Source organism: Mus caroli, unplaced genomic scaffold, assembly GCF_978045245.1.
Source record: "Mus caroli unplaced genomic scaffold, Mus_caroli_1 scaffold_10, whole genome shotgun sequence".
In the NCBI taxonomy this organism is placed as follows: domain Eukaryota; kingdom Metazoa; phylum Chordata; class Mammalia; order Rodentia; family Muridae; genus Mus; species Mus caroli.
The window spans coordinates 68,966,120-68,984,645 of NW_028227265.1; the positions used below are offsets into that span (position 1 = coordinate 68,966,120).

Consider the following 18,526-nt stretch of genomic DNA (forward strand, 5'->3'; position numbering starts at 1 on the left):
ACTCAGAAAAGAACCTCAGAAACTAAAGAATTTCTAAAATGTTGAGCAGTGCCACTTATTAATTAGCATGTGAAAGAAACACCAGAAGAGCCATATTATAAAGTTTTTAATAAAATTCCCATTATTTATTTCTCCATTCCTTAAAAACAAAACCCCATCTGTTGGTCCCACTTCAAAGCACTGCACAAACAGGGCAGCTTGTTCATCCTGCAAGCTGGTCTATGTTCTCTTCACTTCTGCTTGCCAGATGATCTTCAATAATTTTTGCAAACAGATCCCTCTTCAATAGATTATACGCAAGAGGTAAAAGCTGACCAGCAACTTTGTGAAAATACTAAAAAGCAAAGAACATAACATCAGGGTGAGAAAATGGCAGGTACAGCTGAAAAATACATGGAAACACACCTGTGCAACGAAGTCTACCCAGTCGGCCCTAAGAATGGGACATGTCCCTGGCTCTTCTGTCCTAAAGACAATTTGTTCACCTCAAAAAAAAAAAAAAATCCTGTAAGGAGTTCAGAGGCATTACAAATTTAAGTTTCTCATGGTCCGTTAATTTTATCAACATTTTTGTCCCAAAGTTCCATTAAATGCTTTCTTCTTAACTATTTTTATTAGTTAAGACTTTTCAATAGACCTTGTAATAGGTATGACAAATATGAGGTTACAAATCTCCATCATTTTTTAAACAATTTTATATATGTCTTTTACCTAAATGTGCACCACATATTTGACTTGTGAGTGCCTGTGGATGCTTGTAATAGAACTCGGGTCCCTCTGGGTGCTCTACCCCACGGAGCCATCTCTCCAGCTCCTCCCCTTTAGTCTCAGCTCATTCTCTACCATGTAAGCGTTTCTTCCTTGCTTAGAGTTCAGTCTCAGGTTTACTGAATGGTTTCGCAGCATTGCTTTTACATACACCCTAGCAGGAAACCCAGTAACATTCTTTTGTGAGAAATAGCATTTATTTAAGCACGTATGCAATGTACCACATCTTTTCATTCCTCATGTAATTCTCACACCATCAAATTTGGGTTTTTTTTTTAATACCTACTTCATCAATGGCATTTATGGTTAGGTCCTTTGTGACAACTATATCATTCTGCCTGTTTAACACTTTGGACACTTTTTACTGATAACTAGAAGCCAGGAAGAAAGGGGCCATATGATGCTTTAAACAGGGGTCTCAGTCAGGGTTCTTGACCAGTCAGATCAGTTTGTCAGGAACCACCCTGTAATTCAAAGTGGGGGCAAGGAAACACTAATCTGTGATCAAAGCCGCCTCGATGACTGATGCGTACTGGCTTAGTCTTGCTCCTCAGTATAGTCTACAAAGTGGTGGCATTCCTGCCACATGGCAATGTTAATGACTGCAGGGCCACACCTCTGACCTACTCATACAGTTTGCATTAATACTAGCTACGGTGGCTCCCAAGCATCTGCAATTTGTGAATCCTGGACTTAGACGCTGGAATGGGGCTGCCATTGGGAGCCTGGAGATGGTGCCCTAGCAGTGAGTTACCAAAGGTACAGTGAGGAGCATGCATGTGCCCATGAGAAGGCAATTTTACAGGTAGGAAGGGGTCAATGATAGACTACTCGCTCCAATATTTTAATTAAAATACTTGAAAACAGTATTTAAGACATGGTAGTAGATGACACCCACCCCAACAGAAACAAAAGAAAGGGGCGTATACATTTCCACATCCATATCCACAAGCCTATCCAGACACCGCAAAGATGGCATACCTACCCCCTGAGATACTGATTCACAAGCTGAGTTCAATAGGAAATTGAGGAAATAATTCTGCTTATTCACCTTTGCCTCAATATAAGATTTCAAATACTTTTAGAACTTTGACGTTCAAATCACTTCCAAAGGTTTGGAAATACCAGCTGGATCCACCCCTCGCCAGCTGAAGTTGAGAAGATAAGTAACCGTGAGTATGTGTGTACGGTAATGCAGAAAGAGGAGTTTTACTCACATGAGAGCCATAGCAAAAGAGGTCCATTCCTAATTCCAGCCCCATGCCATAATCACACTCATCATTAGCAAACTGCACAAAAGTCATCATCTCCTGAATGGGAGCGAATGCTTTCAGTCTCTCCTCATCGCTAGCAGCATCGACAATCGCCTTGCAGATTCTCTTAAGGTCAGCTGAAAAAACCATGATGTAAAGGTATCATCTCTAATGGGGGATTTTAAGTAAGGCTTTTCTGTATGTCTTGTACTAACTCAACTAATGTCATCTTATTAATCCACTATGAAAATGTCTATCATGTTACTTCTGTTCTGATTCAAGCAGAAGCCTGGACACTAGGAGCCACAGCCCCTAGGCTTTCCCAGAGATTGATTATCTCTGGCTTCAGGGAACAGACAAGACAGATCAGTGAGAGAAATCTGTAATTCACATTTAAAATATCCACACTAAAAAAAAACCGAGAGGGCTGGTGATAGGGCTCTGGATTATAGGCTCTGGTACAAAGGCCAGGCCACCTAAGTTCATTACCAGATCTCACGAGGCAGCATGAGAACTAATCACCAAGAGCGATCCTGTGACCTCCATGTTCTCGCTCCCACTCTCCCCTCCTCCTCCCATACCTTCCCCATTTTGGCCCCCAACTAAAACCAGTTGAAACTCATTTAACCCAATACTCCTAATCTAGCACTATTTCAACATATAATCAATATAAAAATGTTTAATGCTGGCTTAACTTATAAATTTAAACAAATTTAAATTATGCCATTTGTCTGCGGCATTAGCCACAGGTGAAGTGTTCAGGAGCCATTTATCGGCCAGCTTCAGTTCCTCTATAAATTCCTACTATAGCAAGCTGGATGAAATATAAATTGCGCCAAAACCCATCCCAACGTGCTGGCTGCATACACCACGTAAGAATTGCTAAGCCTCCGCTATCCTGAGGAGCAGGCAGCCATGTGGATGAGGCGAGAGTGCTTGCTTTCCGGGAGGAGATACGAATTTGGGTTCTCTTTAAATCTTATGTCCACAGAAACAAAAATATAAAGAATGGCAAGGCGGGGTGGGGGTGGCCTCACAGTAAAGAAGCAGAGCATATGACTCCTTTTCAACAGTGTTAACTGTGTGTAACTAAGTACTTCCATATGACACATGAAGTATTAGGAGGATAAAAACTAAAATGTTCACCAAGACCAGTGTTTTGTGACTGCAACCAAATGCAGTCAGTACTAGGTCAAAGGTGCTAAAACAGGCTAAATCAAGCTAGGAAAGCCTGAGTTTGCTCGTAACACCTACCTATTTCTCAACACCAGAGAAAGCTTTCCCCATGCTTATATACATACATGCACATATTTCCACAGGGAACACATTACCATCTGTTTCAGGGAGCTCTCGGTAACCAACATCATTTTTATCTACTGGAACAACCAATCCTGCACCATGAAAAGTCTTTGTCACAACCTAAATTCAAGAAGAAAACAAAACAATTGACCAAAGGGGGGAAAAAAGAGACCATGCAAAGACACCCCAAAGAACAAAAGATCTACCTCCCCACCTCCACACACACAAACCCTGAATGTTGTCAAAATAGAGCATCCAGAGACATTATCTTAGAAAATCTGGATCTTGGGGAGAATAGATTGTTTTAAAACCAAAAGTCAAACATTTGAAGTAATTATAAAATAAAGTAAGTGGATTAAATGAATCATGCTAGTCATTTTATTAAAAATATTTTCTATTTTGTTTATTGATTGATTTTTAAAAATATTTACTTATTTATTTATTATATGTAAGTACACTGTAGCTATCTTCAGACACTCCAGAAGAGGGCATCAGATTTCGTTACAGATGGTTGTGAGCCACCATGTGGTTGCTGGGATTTGAACTCAGGACCTTTGGAAGAGCAGTCGGCGCTCTTAACCACTGAGTCATCTCACCAGCCCATGCCAGTCATTTACAAATTTGTGTTGACATGTCAGAAAACCACCAGAACTGGTACGTGTCAGAATAGCAGTCCTTGCTAGATAGAGACTCGGGGTTTGAAAGGAAGAGACAATAGGGTAAAATCTGTAGAAAAACAACAGAATTCATCAAAACGGCCAAATTCAGACTGAACTGGGAAATTTAGACTCATTAATAACCTCCCATAAAGCAGCGTAGTTCTAAACAGAGCTTTTCTAGACAAAGCATGTGGCCCATTTATCATTCATCTTCAAAGATGAAAGCAGGCCCCGCTCTGGGTGCCCACAATCATGACCCTTCTGAGGAGCATTCCTTGAGCATTAGCTTTAGATCCATTTTCCTTAGTTCCACATTCAATGATTTTTACTTTTAGCATTATCTCAGGCTGGCTTTAATTTTTTTCAACTTGTTCGTTTTATGTATATGGGTGTTTTGCTTGCATGTGTGTCTATATAACACATGTCTGGTGCCTGCGGAGACCAGAGAAGAACAAAAGATCTGCTGGACCTAGTTACAGATGATGGTGAACCTTCAGGGGGGTCCTGGGAATCCAACCCTGGTCCTGTGTTCTTAACTACCAAGCCATCTCTCCATACCCCTGGCTAGAATTCTTGATGATTCTGCCTCAGTACTGGGGTTACAAATATGCACTGACATACTAGGTCTTGGTATTTTCTAGTAAAATATCTTCAGTATTCCACTCTGTATCTTAGTGAAAGCTCCCAAGACAGAAGAAAAATACAGTCCAAAAGTGACCTCTACTTTTATTTTTGTTTGTTTGTTTGTTTTGTTTTTTCGAGACGGTTTCTCTGTGTAGCTCTAGCTGTCCTGGAACTCACTTTGTAGACCAGGATGGCCTTGAACTCCGCCTGCCTCTGCCTCCTGGGCAGTGCTGAGTGCTGGGATTAAAGGCGTGCACCACCATGTCTGACTGTGACCTCTACTTTTAAAGTCTTCACCTAGCCCAGGTATGTTAAAGGCCACTCCCCTCCTACTCTCCCATTAGCCCTCCCTCCACGTCTTCCATCAGCCTTTGCTAAGCTACCCCAGAGGGCAGAATGTTCAGAAGGAATTTACAGACATGGAAAATGGTTTAGAAAAAGATAGTTTACAGCCTTATGTCTTAATATTTACACAGGATTATCTTAGTTTGGCTTTCAGTCTTAAATGTGAAAACAAAACTAAAATACTAGAAGAAAGGGGAAAGTTCTGCTCTGTACAGATTTCCAGTGGGGCAAATGCCATGACTCACACAGACTGCATTTCAAAGTACTCCAAGGTGCCACCTCCTCGCAAACACTATACACTGCTGTGAGACACTCAGTACTATGATGCAGACTGTATGCTCATGTGCTGGGACAAAGTCACTAGCATACCTACTGGACCTGAGTTCTCAGAAACAGGAAAGTATGAATTAAGTGGAAATCTCACAGTAACATTAAGAATTATACATAAATTAAAAAGGATATGAAAGGGCTGCAGAGATGGCTCCAGAGTGGTTAAGAACACTGACTGCTCTTCTAGAGGTCCTGAGTTCAATTCTCAGCAACCACATGGCGGCCCACAACCATCTATAATGGGATCTGATACCCTCTTCTGCTGTGTCTGAAGACAGCTACAATGTACTCACATACATTAAATAAATAAATCTTAAAAAAAAAAAATCTTAAAAAAAAAATCTGAAAACAAGTGTCAACAGGGAAGGAGAAAAGTCAAAATTCTCTTTTAAATGGTTTACCTTGTATTTGTGTTACTATCTTTTAATGAAAAACAAACACTGAATATAGACTTGGGAGGAGTCAGAATAAGCACAGCAAGAAACTGAAGTTTCAATCATGAAGGAAACACATGAAGTTTACACATGAAGAAAAGCAGTAAGGTCTGTAAACTAAGGTATAGCTGTTAACAATAAAACAAGGGTCTTCTCAAAGAACTTGCTGACCATCACATCCACAGACGCTCACTACTCAGGACATCTTCAGAATACATAATAGCAATTTAAATACATGTCTCTTTCTTCTAGTAAGAATTTTCCCTGACAGCTAGTAAGGTAAAAGAAGACTATAAAATGTTAAAGTCATTGTAATTAACTCACATTTAGAAACTCTCTCTGGTCTGTAGGACTAAAGACAGAGTTACAGCAATTCAGTGGCTGTGGTTCATGCCTGCCACTGAATCAAGATTAGAGAATGAAGCAGGTCTTCAGTAACGAAGTACTACAAACTTTGCACAGTACCTGTTAACTCAGAAATAACAAGGACTTCGTATGGCTTAGCATGTTCAGATCAACCAGCTTCAGAAGACAACAGTGAGAGAAGAAACAGGAGGAGAACACCAGCCCTCACTTGCCCAGTACTTAGGAGGAATGCCCACAAAGAGAAGTTCTTTCACATATCTGTAGACTTACTCTGACATCCATTGCTGAAAACCCAAAAGAACCCCTAACCTGAGAATTACTTGCTCCTTTACAAGATACTTTGTCATACTGCAAGCTCTAGGAAATGCTGATAGGGTCAAGGAGGATTCAGGAGAAAATTAGCAAATCTTAACCCATACTGTTTCTAGAAAGAGAATTAAGTCTCTTAAGTACAGAACTGCACCACTACAATACCTTGCACTAAAACGAGAACTCAGCCATCAGACAATGAAGTTCAATATTAAGCACAAAGCTGCTTTTCTCTACCTTTACACAATGGCCAATACAACAAGATTAAAAGACTACAATGCATTATGCAACCACAGAAACAGGCTCCAGTTACAGGACTCAGGCGGCATGCCAATGTGCACATGCAGGAGCCACCTGACCCCAGCTAGGGACATCCCAGAGTCCCTGGGGGCATACAGCTGTCCTTAGGACAGGACTAGAGAAAAGTACGTGGTGCAGGTGGGGAGGAGCCAAGGGCAGAGCACAACAGTCAGAAGAACACATGCAACCCTACCTTCTTATCTCTCTGTCTCATCTTCACGGTTCTCTGTTCCAGTGAGTATCCTAGTTTTCTGGCTGCTTCTGTGAGTTTTTCATCTATGTTTTTCAAAATGCTAGTTTTCTTTCTATCTGTTACTTCTTTAAGTTTTTTCATTAAAAATAATCTGGAAAAGAAGCAAAAGCTATTGTTACACTGCTGGCCTCTGTCTATACACAGAAGTCAAAGAGCTGAGACAAAAACGTCAAGTTCCATACGATCCTCTCCAAGCCCTCACAGGCAGTCAAACAAGGCATAACAGAACCAATATGAAGCTGGAAGCACAGAGTGAGCCAGCACGCCTGGACTGTGTATATTCATTGCAAACATGAGAGGAAAACCATTGAAAAGCGGAGGCGGAGTTTAAGTCGTACTGCTGGAAACTGAGAAATGGTATTCTGCCTGGACAGGGCTGGCTCAAGAAGGAAACACAAGTGTGCTGTCCACAAAAAAGGATTTGGATTTTTATAACCCTCACCCTCGTAGCAGGCCCCTGGAATGAACTATTTGCAACCTACATAGGAACTTCAGTAGTCATTCAAGCCATATAACTCCAGTCCTCTTTACATATCAGGAAACTGAGGCACAAAAGGTAGTAATGATGGACTGCATGTCATGGAGACCCAAACCACAAACATCAGCACGTCCTCATTGCTTAATTTAACCACCATGGACTGTGTACATCAAGAGATCTACTAAGCACTAGATGTGGCCCTGTCAAAATGTGAACGGATCTTTTCCTCAAGCTCGCTCAAGGAGGCTAGGAGGCCTTCAAATACCCTGGGTCTCTCCCTTAGACACATTCACACATACACTGCCCTTCACAGAAGACATCCCCCCATTATTCTAAGTAAGGTACTGTGCAGCCACCAAGACCCTTTCCCCACCAAGCTGTTGTGATCATCTCAATACCACTCAAAGCTACTGAACACGCTGCTAGATGATATTTAAAGGCGTGCAGCATGCAAACCGACCGAAGCAGTGATCACAGCCACTTTGTTACACCCACTGGAACGCCTGCATGTCTGAATAAAGCTTTACCCATGCATGTCTTTTTTTTTTTTTTTAACAGCCTTCTGGAATGATTATTTAGAACATATTGGCTCACAAAGTTGTGTAAATCTCATGTTGAAACTTCTCATTCCACCAAGTTCATCCCCATTATACAACACGAAAAACATCTCATTCATGACTGTTATTAGGACGTTCTAGAGAAACGCTCATCATGGTGGTTACTAGCCCTTCCTATCTGATTTGTGCTAAACATTCAATTTTAGCAATGACACCAAATATAATTGGCAATTCCTTTGGTTTGAGAAAATGTCTGCTCCTATAACTTGTGCCCAAATAAAGTCTGTCAATCACTACCCCTCAGCAAAAGTCAGTGAAAGTTCAACTCACAACACTTCAATGTCCAAAAGTGCCTCCTACCTATTGCCCATTTCGTCATGCAGGACATACTGGCATGTAGAGAGAGACCTAATGCGCTTGGGGGCATGCATTGCTGATGTCTTTAAACGCAACAATGAACAATGCAATTCTGCTAACTTAGTGTCAGTATGCTGAGTCTTACAAGGGTGCCAACAGTGCCACCAACAGCAACCACTCCCTTTGTGCCACAGGTGCACAAACAAACAAAAACCCGGAACCCATTGCATTACTACTTTGTATCTAAGGTGGCATGGACTACCACAGGTCCATCAGTTCAAAACTATTGTGGCAGTTAGTTTTAGGGAAGGAAAGCCGAAAGACAAAACATCACTTCTGTTGTGTAAAGATCAAAATCTTTGAATATAGATTATTTTCCACATGCATTAGACATGAAAAAAATCAGAATCATCCGATTCTCTTATTTGCCCTCTTCACAACAATCACAATCATGGCATTTATAGTGTTTTTTTTTTTTTTAGAATTATTTATTTTATGTATGTGAGTACACTGTAGCTGTCTTCAGACACACCAGAAGAGGGCATCAGAATCCATTACAGATGGTTGTGAGCCACCATGTTGCTGGGATTTGAACTCAGGACCTTAGCAAGAGCAGCCGGTGCTCTTAACCGCTGAGCCATCTCTCCAGCCCCTATAGTGCTTTTATTATGTGATTTATATAAAATATAATTTATAATGCAAATGTTTTGTATTTACTTACCTTATCTTCCTTACTGCTAGATGTGTTGTTTCTAGAATGTTTTTAATAAACAATTTATAATAATAATGCCCTGAGTTTGGTCCCCAGCACTAGAAATTTAAAAAGAGATTTATTTCTATGCTAATGGAACAGCACGATATAAAAGTTATTGCCCCTGCCCTTGTGGGGCTTACACGCTAGCACAGGAGACAGACCATATGCCAGTAAACAACTACAGTTTCTAATACAGACAATGCCAGTTTAAGCTGAATGATAAATCTTAAAGGTTTAGAAGAAATGTTACCGAGGCCAAGGATATAACAAGTAGTAGGCACTTGCCTCGGATGGTCATGACCCTGGTTCAGCCCCCAGTACTCAAAACTAAAACAATAAAAACCAACAACCCAGGGGAGAAAGAGAACTTATAACAATTTACATAAGACTCAAATCTTACAAGAGAAAGAACAGAATGCTGCTGTCATCCAGGTACATCAGTGTATATACACCACAGAACAGTGGTCACCCTGGACTGACTTGGTTTGATCCTTTAATAATAAATTATACTATTAAGTCAGGGGGACATAAAGCCCTTTAGAGTCATACAAAACATGGTCTAGCTATTTCAAGTGATAGAGATTAACCTGTTGAATTACAACGTACAGTGCATACCTACTAACGAATGACTTCAAATCATGTCTGTGGTCAATACCAATTGGTTCACTCAGCTGGATTCTGACCCCTCCTACATAGAAAACTGGTGCATTTCTCATGCTATTTTTAGCTGATTCCGAATCAGACCTGGCTGACCCCAAGCAGAAGCACCTCTTTCAAGTCTGAAGGAAGGAGTGGGAAGTAGCAGCCATGCTTCTGTATTCCTACTTCATATAAGCTGTAGGGGCAGAGGGCAGGGCAGCAACTGTTCGGGTATAACTATACATCAATGCTATGGCCTACAAGCAGCTCATTGCCCAGCCTCTGGATAACTGCAGAGACACTCGCCGATGATGAGAAGTAGCCTTGCAACTGTTATCCCTGGAGGCTCAGCTTGTCGCAGCAGCCATTCCAAGGATTCTGTAAATTCCTTACTCCTGAAAACTTTCCAGTTTGAACTACATTGCTGTTGGTTCTTATAATGAACTCTTAATGACACCGTTTAAATGTGATGTTTAGTAGAGAAAAAAAACCCTGATTTTTCCCTGGGGCATCTGAAATGAAGATCAAACACTGCTTACACATTTTTTGCACTGCACAGGATGAATTACAGAGGTTTTGACATGCTAAGAACATGCTAACAGCATGCTCTGCTTCAGGTTCAGAGCTCACCCCAGGACCCAGCAATATGTTCATTAAATAAGCAGTTCCAGAAGGTTTTGATGACAAGCAGCAAAATTGTATAAGGACAACGAGTGAAGAGAACTGAAATGAAATTGTTCCTTACTTGACGGCAGCAAACACATTGTCTCCATTTTGAATAATTATACAATTTTTCTTTGCTTCATTTGTACCCACGTATACAGGAAGTTCATCGGGAGAATCCCTGTTTTAATGAAAGATAATAAAAGTTTAGCTATCCATAATTTATAATGCCAACAAGCAGAAAATCAGGTCTACAGACAAATTCGTAGCTGTAAAAAGTAGAATAAACTTGCTAGGCTTAACCTCCAAGTATCTTTAGACTGTCTACAATAAAGTTTGTATCAGAACCTACAGCTAAGGTTTTTAGTACCTAATTAATTTTTACTTGAATAATGAGAAATAAGGAAAGAAAATCTGTCAACAGAGTATTACAAACAACTGCTGGTCACCTTCACTTTAGAGTATATTAAGAAAAAAAATGCAAGAGAGAAAAGTGGAGTAAAAGTGAAAGGAAACAGGACAGCTATAAAACCCTGAAGCATCGTATCCCACCCTTTTACTGTAAATTAAAGAGACCAGTGAGAGAGAAGTCACGGTTCTCCCTGCAGGTCCTAGCAGTCTATCAGTGCCAAAGCAAGAGCAAAGCTGTCTGAGCCTCCCCCACCCCCACCCCCACCCCCAGCCCCAGAGTTCTGTGCAGCGCTTCTCCCTAGCCACACGGCACCCCTTCTTCTGTTATTTCACCTCAGCTTCAGGTCCCAGTGTCCTCCGGAAGTGGACAGGGTACTTCTCACATTGCCCTATCTGCTGACAAGGTTCACTTAGTTCTCACAATAGTCCTATCAAATATGTGCAATAGAGGAAACAGAGTCACAGAAAGTCACTGACTGGCATACTGCCATCAAGATAATGAATGGCAGGACCAATCTGTGAGTCCTCCAGCCCCTGGAAGTGCATGGTGTAAGTCAAACTGCTGGTCTACATTATCTTACTTGGCTGTAAAGTTCTTCTGAACCCAAAACAAAACAAAACAAAAACCAAAATAACTCAAAAACTTTATATTCAAAGAGAGAAAGAAATCCAGGAACTTTGGTGTAAAGAGTTCACCAACCCACGCAGGCTAAAGAGGTGGAAGGTAGCCAGAATAACAGAGCGACCATGGAGGCACTGGTAAGAGGAGAAGGAGCCTTTCAGCCTGGATGTCAGTGACGGTCCACTGAGACTCATTAATAGCAGAGCAGCTGTATTTTAGAGAAGAGAGATCCTTTACCTGAAATACCCCATGTGGTACTGAGTTTTATTATCTCCAATAATAATGGTCTGGAACTCAGGAGGATCATAGTAAAACCTCCAGTGAAGATTACAGTTCAAGCCTGTGGGTTTTTTCTTCATTTTATGTTTCCCAGCAAGGATATCATAAGGACCCACTAACCGAAGACCCAGGCTTGTGGCAAGCGCATCTATAAGGAAAATAAGTTTATCAGGCAACACTTTGTAGAGGCAAATAGAAAATAATGCCTTTCACCACGATGGTATGGCTCTTTTCCTTTCTCTCTCTACCCTGCTCCCCCTTTTGGAGACAGGGTCTCACTATTAGCCCTAGCTAGACTAGAATTTTATATAGACTAGGCTAGCCTGGGAATCCGAGAACCACGTGCTCCTGTGCTGGGACTGCAGGTGTGAACCATCATACCCAGCTCTAAAAGATTCTTTTCCTTCCTTTTCCTTTTTTCGAGACAGGGTTTAATCTATACAGCCCTGACTCTTATAGAACTCACCATGTAGATCTGACTGGCTTCAAACTCAGAAATCCACCTGTCTCTGCCTACTAGTTCTAAATTATTCTCAAGCAGTTGTTTTAAAGAACACTTTAAAGTCGGTAAAAATGTTTTTACTCAATGGAAAAGACATCAGTTGAACAGAAATGTAGCACTGAATTTAGGCTTTCCCCCTTAAACTTACTACTGCATTAGCTTACACTTAGAGCATTTCTGCCTTTACTTGGCCCCAGCCAAGCTGCTCTGCACCCTTCCAGGCCTAAAAGCCATGCACTTACCTTACCTCACCACTATCTGCTATAGCTACAAACATACAGATTAAGGAGACAACGTAGATTAAGGATAGAAAACCAAACCAAACCAAACCATTCCCTTTCCTTCTCGTCAGCTGTCACTCCCGGTCTTTAGACTTCCAACTTCAGAGTGTCTGCAGCTTTCCTAGGAGGGTTACAAACACTGAAGCCATTTCCCTCTCTCCCTGTTTCTCTCTCCAGTAAACAGCCTTGATGCAAATTCTTAGTTTACCTAGTCCATTAAGACATGTTTATAGACGTAAAATGACAATATATGCACCTGCTCATTTTCCTTCATTCTGTATTCCTTAAATGAAAGAATGTCCTGAAACTGCTTGCCTTGGCCAATAGGTGACAGTAGCATATTTAGCATTATGGTTTGTATATGACCTTACACCAAAGCAGCTCATGTATGGAAAGCATGGTCCCCAGCTAATGACATGAGTGTGACTAATGGTTACATGGCCTTGAAGGGTTCATCTTATCCCAGGACTCTTGCTCCCTAATGCTCTTTGCTTCCTGTCTGACATGAGGTAGGTACTTTCTGACACATCCTCATGACATAAGGTATCACTGACCCCAAAACAATAGAGCCAACTAACCATAGTCAGAAACTTCTAACCTGTCCCTGTCCTCCTGCTGGGTAAAACCATGACGTAACGGCTGCTGTCCTCCTGCTCGGCTGTCTTTTCACATCCCAGCAATGAAGTTGACCAACAGAAATATTAACTTGTTCTCTGACTACATACCTTACTCACTAGAAAGTGGGAATGTTCTTTTGTCTTCTCTTTATTAAGAAGGTCTCACTATGTATCCTAGGCTAGCCTGAAACTCTCAAACCAGTATCTTAATTGCTGAGACTATAATAGGCATGTGTCACCATGTGTGGCTAAAAACACTTTTTCTATGAGCTGTTTCTGTCCTTCCTCCAGTTTCCTGTCATCTCTTCCAGTCAGAGGAGCAGAAAGACTAGACAGACTCACCAGCTGGCTTTTCAGGATCAAGCTCTTCACAGAACTTCCAGAAATGATAGAAATCTTCAGGCAGTGAAAGCTTATAAAGATTTTCCACTTCTTTTCGAAGGTCACTGGAGACATCGGCTTCAGAAAACTTACTCCTCTTCACCTCAGCTGTCTTCTCACACTGAAACTGGCACATGAGACTTTAGTCCTCCCAGCAGAACATTCAACAACCACCCTTGCATGCCAATATTGCTTGCTGGCCAGTTTATGGGCACCATACACATTTTCCTAAATATTTACTCTTACGATTGTGAGGAGTGTGTGTGTGTGTGTGCTCAAGCACGCTGGGTGGGGTATGTGGCTGCTGTTCAGGCTAGAGGAGAGCAGTGATCCCTGGAGCTGGAGCTGGGAGTTGCCCAACATAGCAGACACTGTCCTGGGTCCTCTGCAAGCCCAGTGCATGCTCTTAGCTGCTGAGCCATCTTTCTACCTCCATTTTAACATGTTAAAACAAACAAACAAACAAACAAACAAAAGCAATAACAAAAGCATGAGCTCATGATACTTAAGTAAACTCCAAGAGATTCTTTTGTACAAAGAACACACAGTTTACATGGTGGTCAAAAAATACCCACCCAAAGCATGTCTTTAAATGTGCTTCTCCATAGCAGAAACAAACAAACCAAGAAGAAACAAAGGGAAAATGTAAAGCTGTCATAAAGGCATAAAAGTTTCAGCTCTGTTTTGGTACCAAGATGCCTTTCACTTAAACAGACTCATCAGGCCCACCAGAAGCAAATGATCACAAGTAACTGGATTTATCAGATAAAAGCTGTTCCTGTTAAGTACAGGGGCACACACCTGTAATGTTATTACCCAGCAATCACAGCACTTAAGAGGACTGCCTGGGCAAAGCCATCATGGGATACATCTTTAAGAACAAAACAAATGTACAATGGCACATATGCATGAATAAGCCAGGATGAGACCAATTTCTTTGTATTCTAACCTAAAACATAAATAATGGGGGAAAAAAGCTGTTTTTTCAGGAACTCCAACCATAGTTAGGTCTGGACTACTTACCACAGTCACTACTACCCTTCCACTTAAAACCAGATAACTTCCTTTTGACATTCCAAACAAAAAGAGAGGAGAGTATGGTATAGTTAAGGATCAATAGACTCTAATAAAATGGGAATATCCTTTGAGCTCACACCACGTCTTTCGGAAGAGGCTTTGTAATGCTAGGATTTGCATCTCTAGCACCCATGCAATGTAATATGCTAGGCTAAAGGGTGCTATTGGAAACTGGCTCAGTGCTACTAAGGCAACAGGCTTACTTGGGGTTATCTGTCTTGTTTTCTAAGTACAATCTCTTTCTTTCTGGGAACTTAGATCCTTGTGGTTCTGAATCCAGGCGAAGCTCTGCACATTCTAACCGCAGCAGGACTAGTGGCACCTAGTGCTGCAGAGGCTAAGGGATACAGCTCAACACCGCCCAGTGTGTGGGAGAGCTGCCCTCAACAAGCCAGTGACGCTAGCGTCGGCATTTCTCACCCAGGTGTTGATAACTACATGTTCTCAGGGGTCCAACCATATGTATTGGTAACTATCATTCATTGGTGCCTACATACTAGATGTACAAATCAGGCATCGGGTAAGAATTGTTTTTGACGGCACTGTCCTTAGGGGGTTGAAATGCCAGCCAACAGGAAAATAGATAGTTACAGGGCTTTCAAACACTGGGGAACACTAACTAAATGAAAGAAAGAAAGGGAAGTACAGGCAGACAACATGGCTCAATCTTGGTATCATGTTCAGTTAAGAAAACTCCCCAAGATTAGATAGATGTGTGGTGGTTTTAAACAGAATAGCACTTATAAGCTCATAAATTTGAGTACTTGGACACCAAGGAATGGCAGTACTGGAAACGATTAGGAACTGTGGCCTTGGTGGAGGAAGTGTGTCACTAGGGGATAGATAGGCTTTGAGGTTTCAAAAAGTCCATTCCACGCCCAGAGTCTCTCCCTTCCTGCTGCCTTCCAGTCTGGATGTAGAACTCTCTGCTTCTCCTGCAGCATACCTGCCTGCCTGCCTGCTACCACGCTTCCAGCCATGGTGATAGTGGACCGGACTTCTGAAACTGTAATCAAGCCCCAGCTAGACTTTTTTTTTTTTTTTTTTTTTTATGGTCATGGTGTCTCTTCACAGCAGTAGAATACTGACTAAGACAAGATGTACCATAAACGCTTTTAAAGGAAACAACAAACTCTACAAGAAGGCAGGGGTAACTCCAACTTCAGGGTGATAGCCACAGTGACTAGAAGCAGCAGGAAATGCTTAGGCAAAAGGGAAAAGGCACCCAAATAGGTAGGTGCAGAACTGTGGGAGTGGTTTACATACAATGTAATTTGGTCACATGGTCCCCTTTCCTACCTCCACATGACTTCAGGGACTGAATTCAAGTCATCAGTACTATTACTCTCTACATCATCAAGCTAGACTTTGTTTAAGACAGGTCTATCGTAACCCAGGCTGGCCTTGAACTTGCAATGTAGCTGAGGAGGACACTGAACTTTTGGTCTTATTGCTTCTGCCTGACAAGGCTGTTCTCTTTAAACCACATTTTTAACTTGGTGTTGTGAGAAAACACAACACAACAAGAATAACACCTATGTGCACCATCCACTGGCCGTTAAGCCTTAGCAATCGCCTCACCCTACCCAGTTTAAAACATAGCTGGAGTCACTTTTGTTAAACATTCGTTTCCCTGCTTAACTTCTCCCATTAGCTACTGTATGCTTAGGGAACCCATGAAATCATGTAAGAGTCCAGACTGGCCAATCTATCACTCATCTGCGAACCCATATCCCTTACACTTCCAGGTCAGGGGAATCTCTTATGTTTCTTCTCTGCCATCAAAAACGATTTTCAAACCAAAGTAGCCGGGCAGTGGTGATGCATGTCCTGGAGGCAGAGGCAAGAGGGTCTCTGTGATTTGAAGGCAACATATTGAGTTCTGATCTACATATCAAGTTCCAGGACAGCCGGGGCTACAACATAAAGACTGTCTTAAACAAAAGTCTCTAATAACTCCAGGGCTTGTTAAATCCAGCATTTTCTTCTACACACCTGCGTTAACCCCAAGCAAAAAAACTAAAGGTGAAATGTTTGTTCGCGTGTGCCTCGCCGCCCTGGCAGCTCCTCCAGTTTCCATCAGCTGGTTAGTAAGTGAATGAATGAATGAGTGAGTGAGTGAGTGAGTGAGTGAGTGAGTGAGTGAATGAATGAATGAATGGATGGACGGTCCGTCCGCTGGCAGCAGAGCTTCGTGGGAACTGCGCCCAGAGAAGCCGGCTGGCGCTGGAAAGGAACGACTTCCCCGGGCCATTGCCCCGCAGGGCGGCCCTCGGCTCCACCACGGCCCTTAGCGTCCCCATACCCAGTGCATCCCGCCTCGCCTACCTGCGGCCCCGCCCCGGCAGGCCTGCGCTTCCCGCCACCGCCGACCATCCCGCAGCCGCAGCGAGCGAGCGGAGGCCCGCGCTCCCGCCACTTCCGAGCGCCCGCTACTGCTTCCGGGTTCAAAAGCCGCCAATCCAAGCTGCCGCTCAACCACTCAGCGGCGTCAATTTAGAGACCAGGCTCCGCCCCCTGAGACGGAGGAAGACGCAAGGCCCGGTCCGCAGACCTGGGGTGGCCCCGCCCCCCGAACGCAAGCACCGCCCCCTGAGCGACATCCAGGGCCCCGCCCATTTTCTAGCGCACGCTGCGCTAGAACCGAGACTATAGAGACTATTGAATTTGGGTGCTTTAAGGAGCGATAAACTTCGAACTCATATGCATACTGCTGTCAAGAGAGATAGCTTTAAGATGCTGCCTCACTTCAGCCTTTTCGTTTTCTTCGTTTCTACTCATTTAAAGAATTAATTTTTTTGCACTCCATCCCTTTCCCTTCATTTTTTTTTTTTTTTTTTTGGTTTTTCGAGACTGGGTTTCTCTGTGTAGCCCTGGCTGTCCTGGAGCTCCCTTTGTAGACCAGGCTGGCCTCGAACTCAGAAATCCGCCTGCCTCTGCCTCCCAAGTGCTGGGATTAAAGGCGTGTGCCACTACTGCCTGGCTTCCCTTTCCCTTCCTATTGCACTATTGTCTAACACTAAGTAAACCTATCTTTTTTCTTTCCCTCCCTCCATTTCCTTCCCTTTATCTTCACATCGTGTCTCTCTCTCTCTCTCTCTCTCTCTCTCTCTCTCTCATTTCTCTGTCCTTTATTCCTAATACAATTCGTTTTTTGTTTTTGTTTTTACAAATCTTGGCTATGCTTAGTGTAAGCCCTGAACCATGAGCAACTGCAGCACCCGGAGCCAGTTTAAAAGGCTCACTGTCAGGCTCTACCCAGAGCTTAAAAATCAGAATCTGACTCTCAGGAAGAACACGGTTTGGAAGACACACTCCTCCACCACCTTCCCACCCTCTTCCTTATTCACAATTTGTATACTCTCATTTTGTGGAACATGTCCTTGGTTTTAAACTTATTTTATTTTTAGTTATGTGTGTGTAGATTTGTAGATGTGTGTGTGTGTGTGTGTGTGTGTGTGTGTGTGTGAGCGCGCGTCCCACAGATGCCAAAAAAAAAGGCATCGGATTCTCTGGAGATAGAGTTATAAGTGGCAGTGAGCCACTCGACGTGGGTGTCCTGCAAGGGCAGTGTTTATCTTTACCACTGAGCCTTCTCCTCTGGTTTTGAGGAGCACTTCAAACCAGGGCACAGCTGCTCCCTTGCTGTAACTGGGGCAGGAGTGAAAGAGAAAATTAAAAGATCTAAAGGTCGCACTCCCTCCATCATCCTACCCCACTCATCTGGTACATGTTTCACACTTAGCTGACAGAATTTCAGCACACCTAACAATACTTGAAAAGACTGTGATAATATAGGCTAAAGTCTTCAGGTGACTATACAACCGTTTCAGAGAGCTGTTTGAAGCAAGAGTGTGAAAAACAGTCAATAACCTATACTTGGGATTAGAATGTTTGTTTCCATATGACCTTTAATATTAACCTTTATCTCATTCACAATCCTAACCAGTACACCTCTTAAACTACTA

At 42.5% G+C, this 18,526-nt stretch overlaps 1 protein-coding gene across 2 annotated transcripts; it reads right to left on the bottom strand.

Annotated features, from left to right (window-relative positions):
• Positions 1-91: 91 nt before the first annotated feature.
• On the bottom strand, positions 92-17,005 carry Hpf1 (histone PARylation factor 1). Of its 2 annotated transcripts, none has more exons than XM_021170397.2 (8): positions 16,887-17,005; positions 13,443-13,608; positions 11,659-11,848; positions 10,471-10,569; positions 6,881-7,031; positions 3,353-3,440; positions 1,986-2,158; positions 92-334 (listed from the first exon to the last, which is right to left on the bottom strand). In XM_021170397.2, the coding sequence occupies exons 1-8, from the start codon at positions 16,932-16,934 to the stop codon at positions 203-205; spliced, it is 1,047 nt and encodes a 348-aa protein (XP_021026056.1). In that variant the 5' UTR covers positions 16,935-17,005; the 3' UTR covers positions 92-202. The 2 variants fall into 2 exon arrangements, with proteins under 2 accessions (XP_021026056.1, XP_021026057.1); XM_021170398.3 differs by having other exon boundaries at positions 13,443-13,602; positions 16,887-16,970.
• Between the last annotated feature and the right edge of the window lie 1,521 nt (positions 17,006-18,526).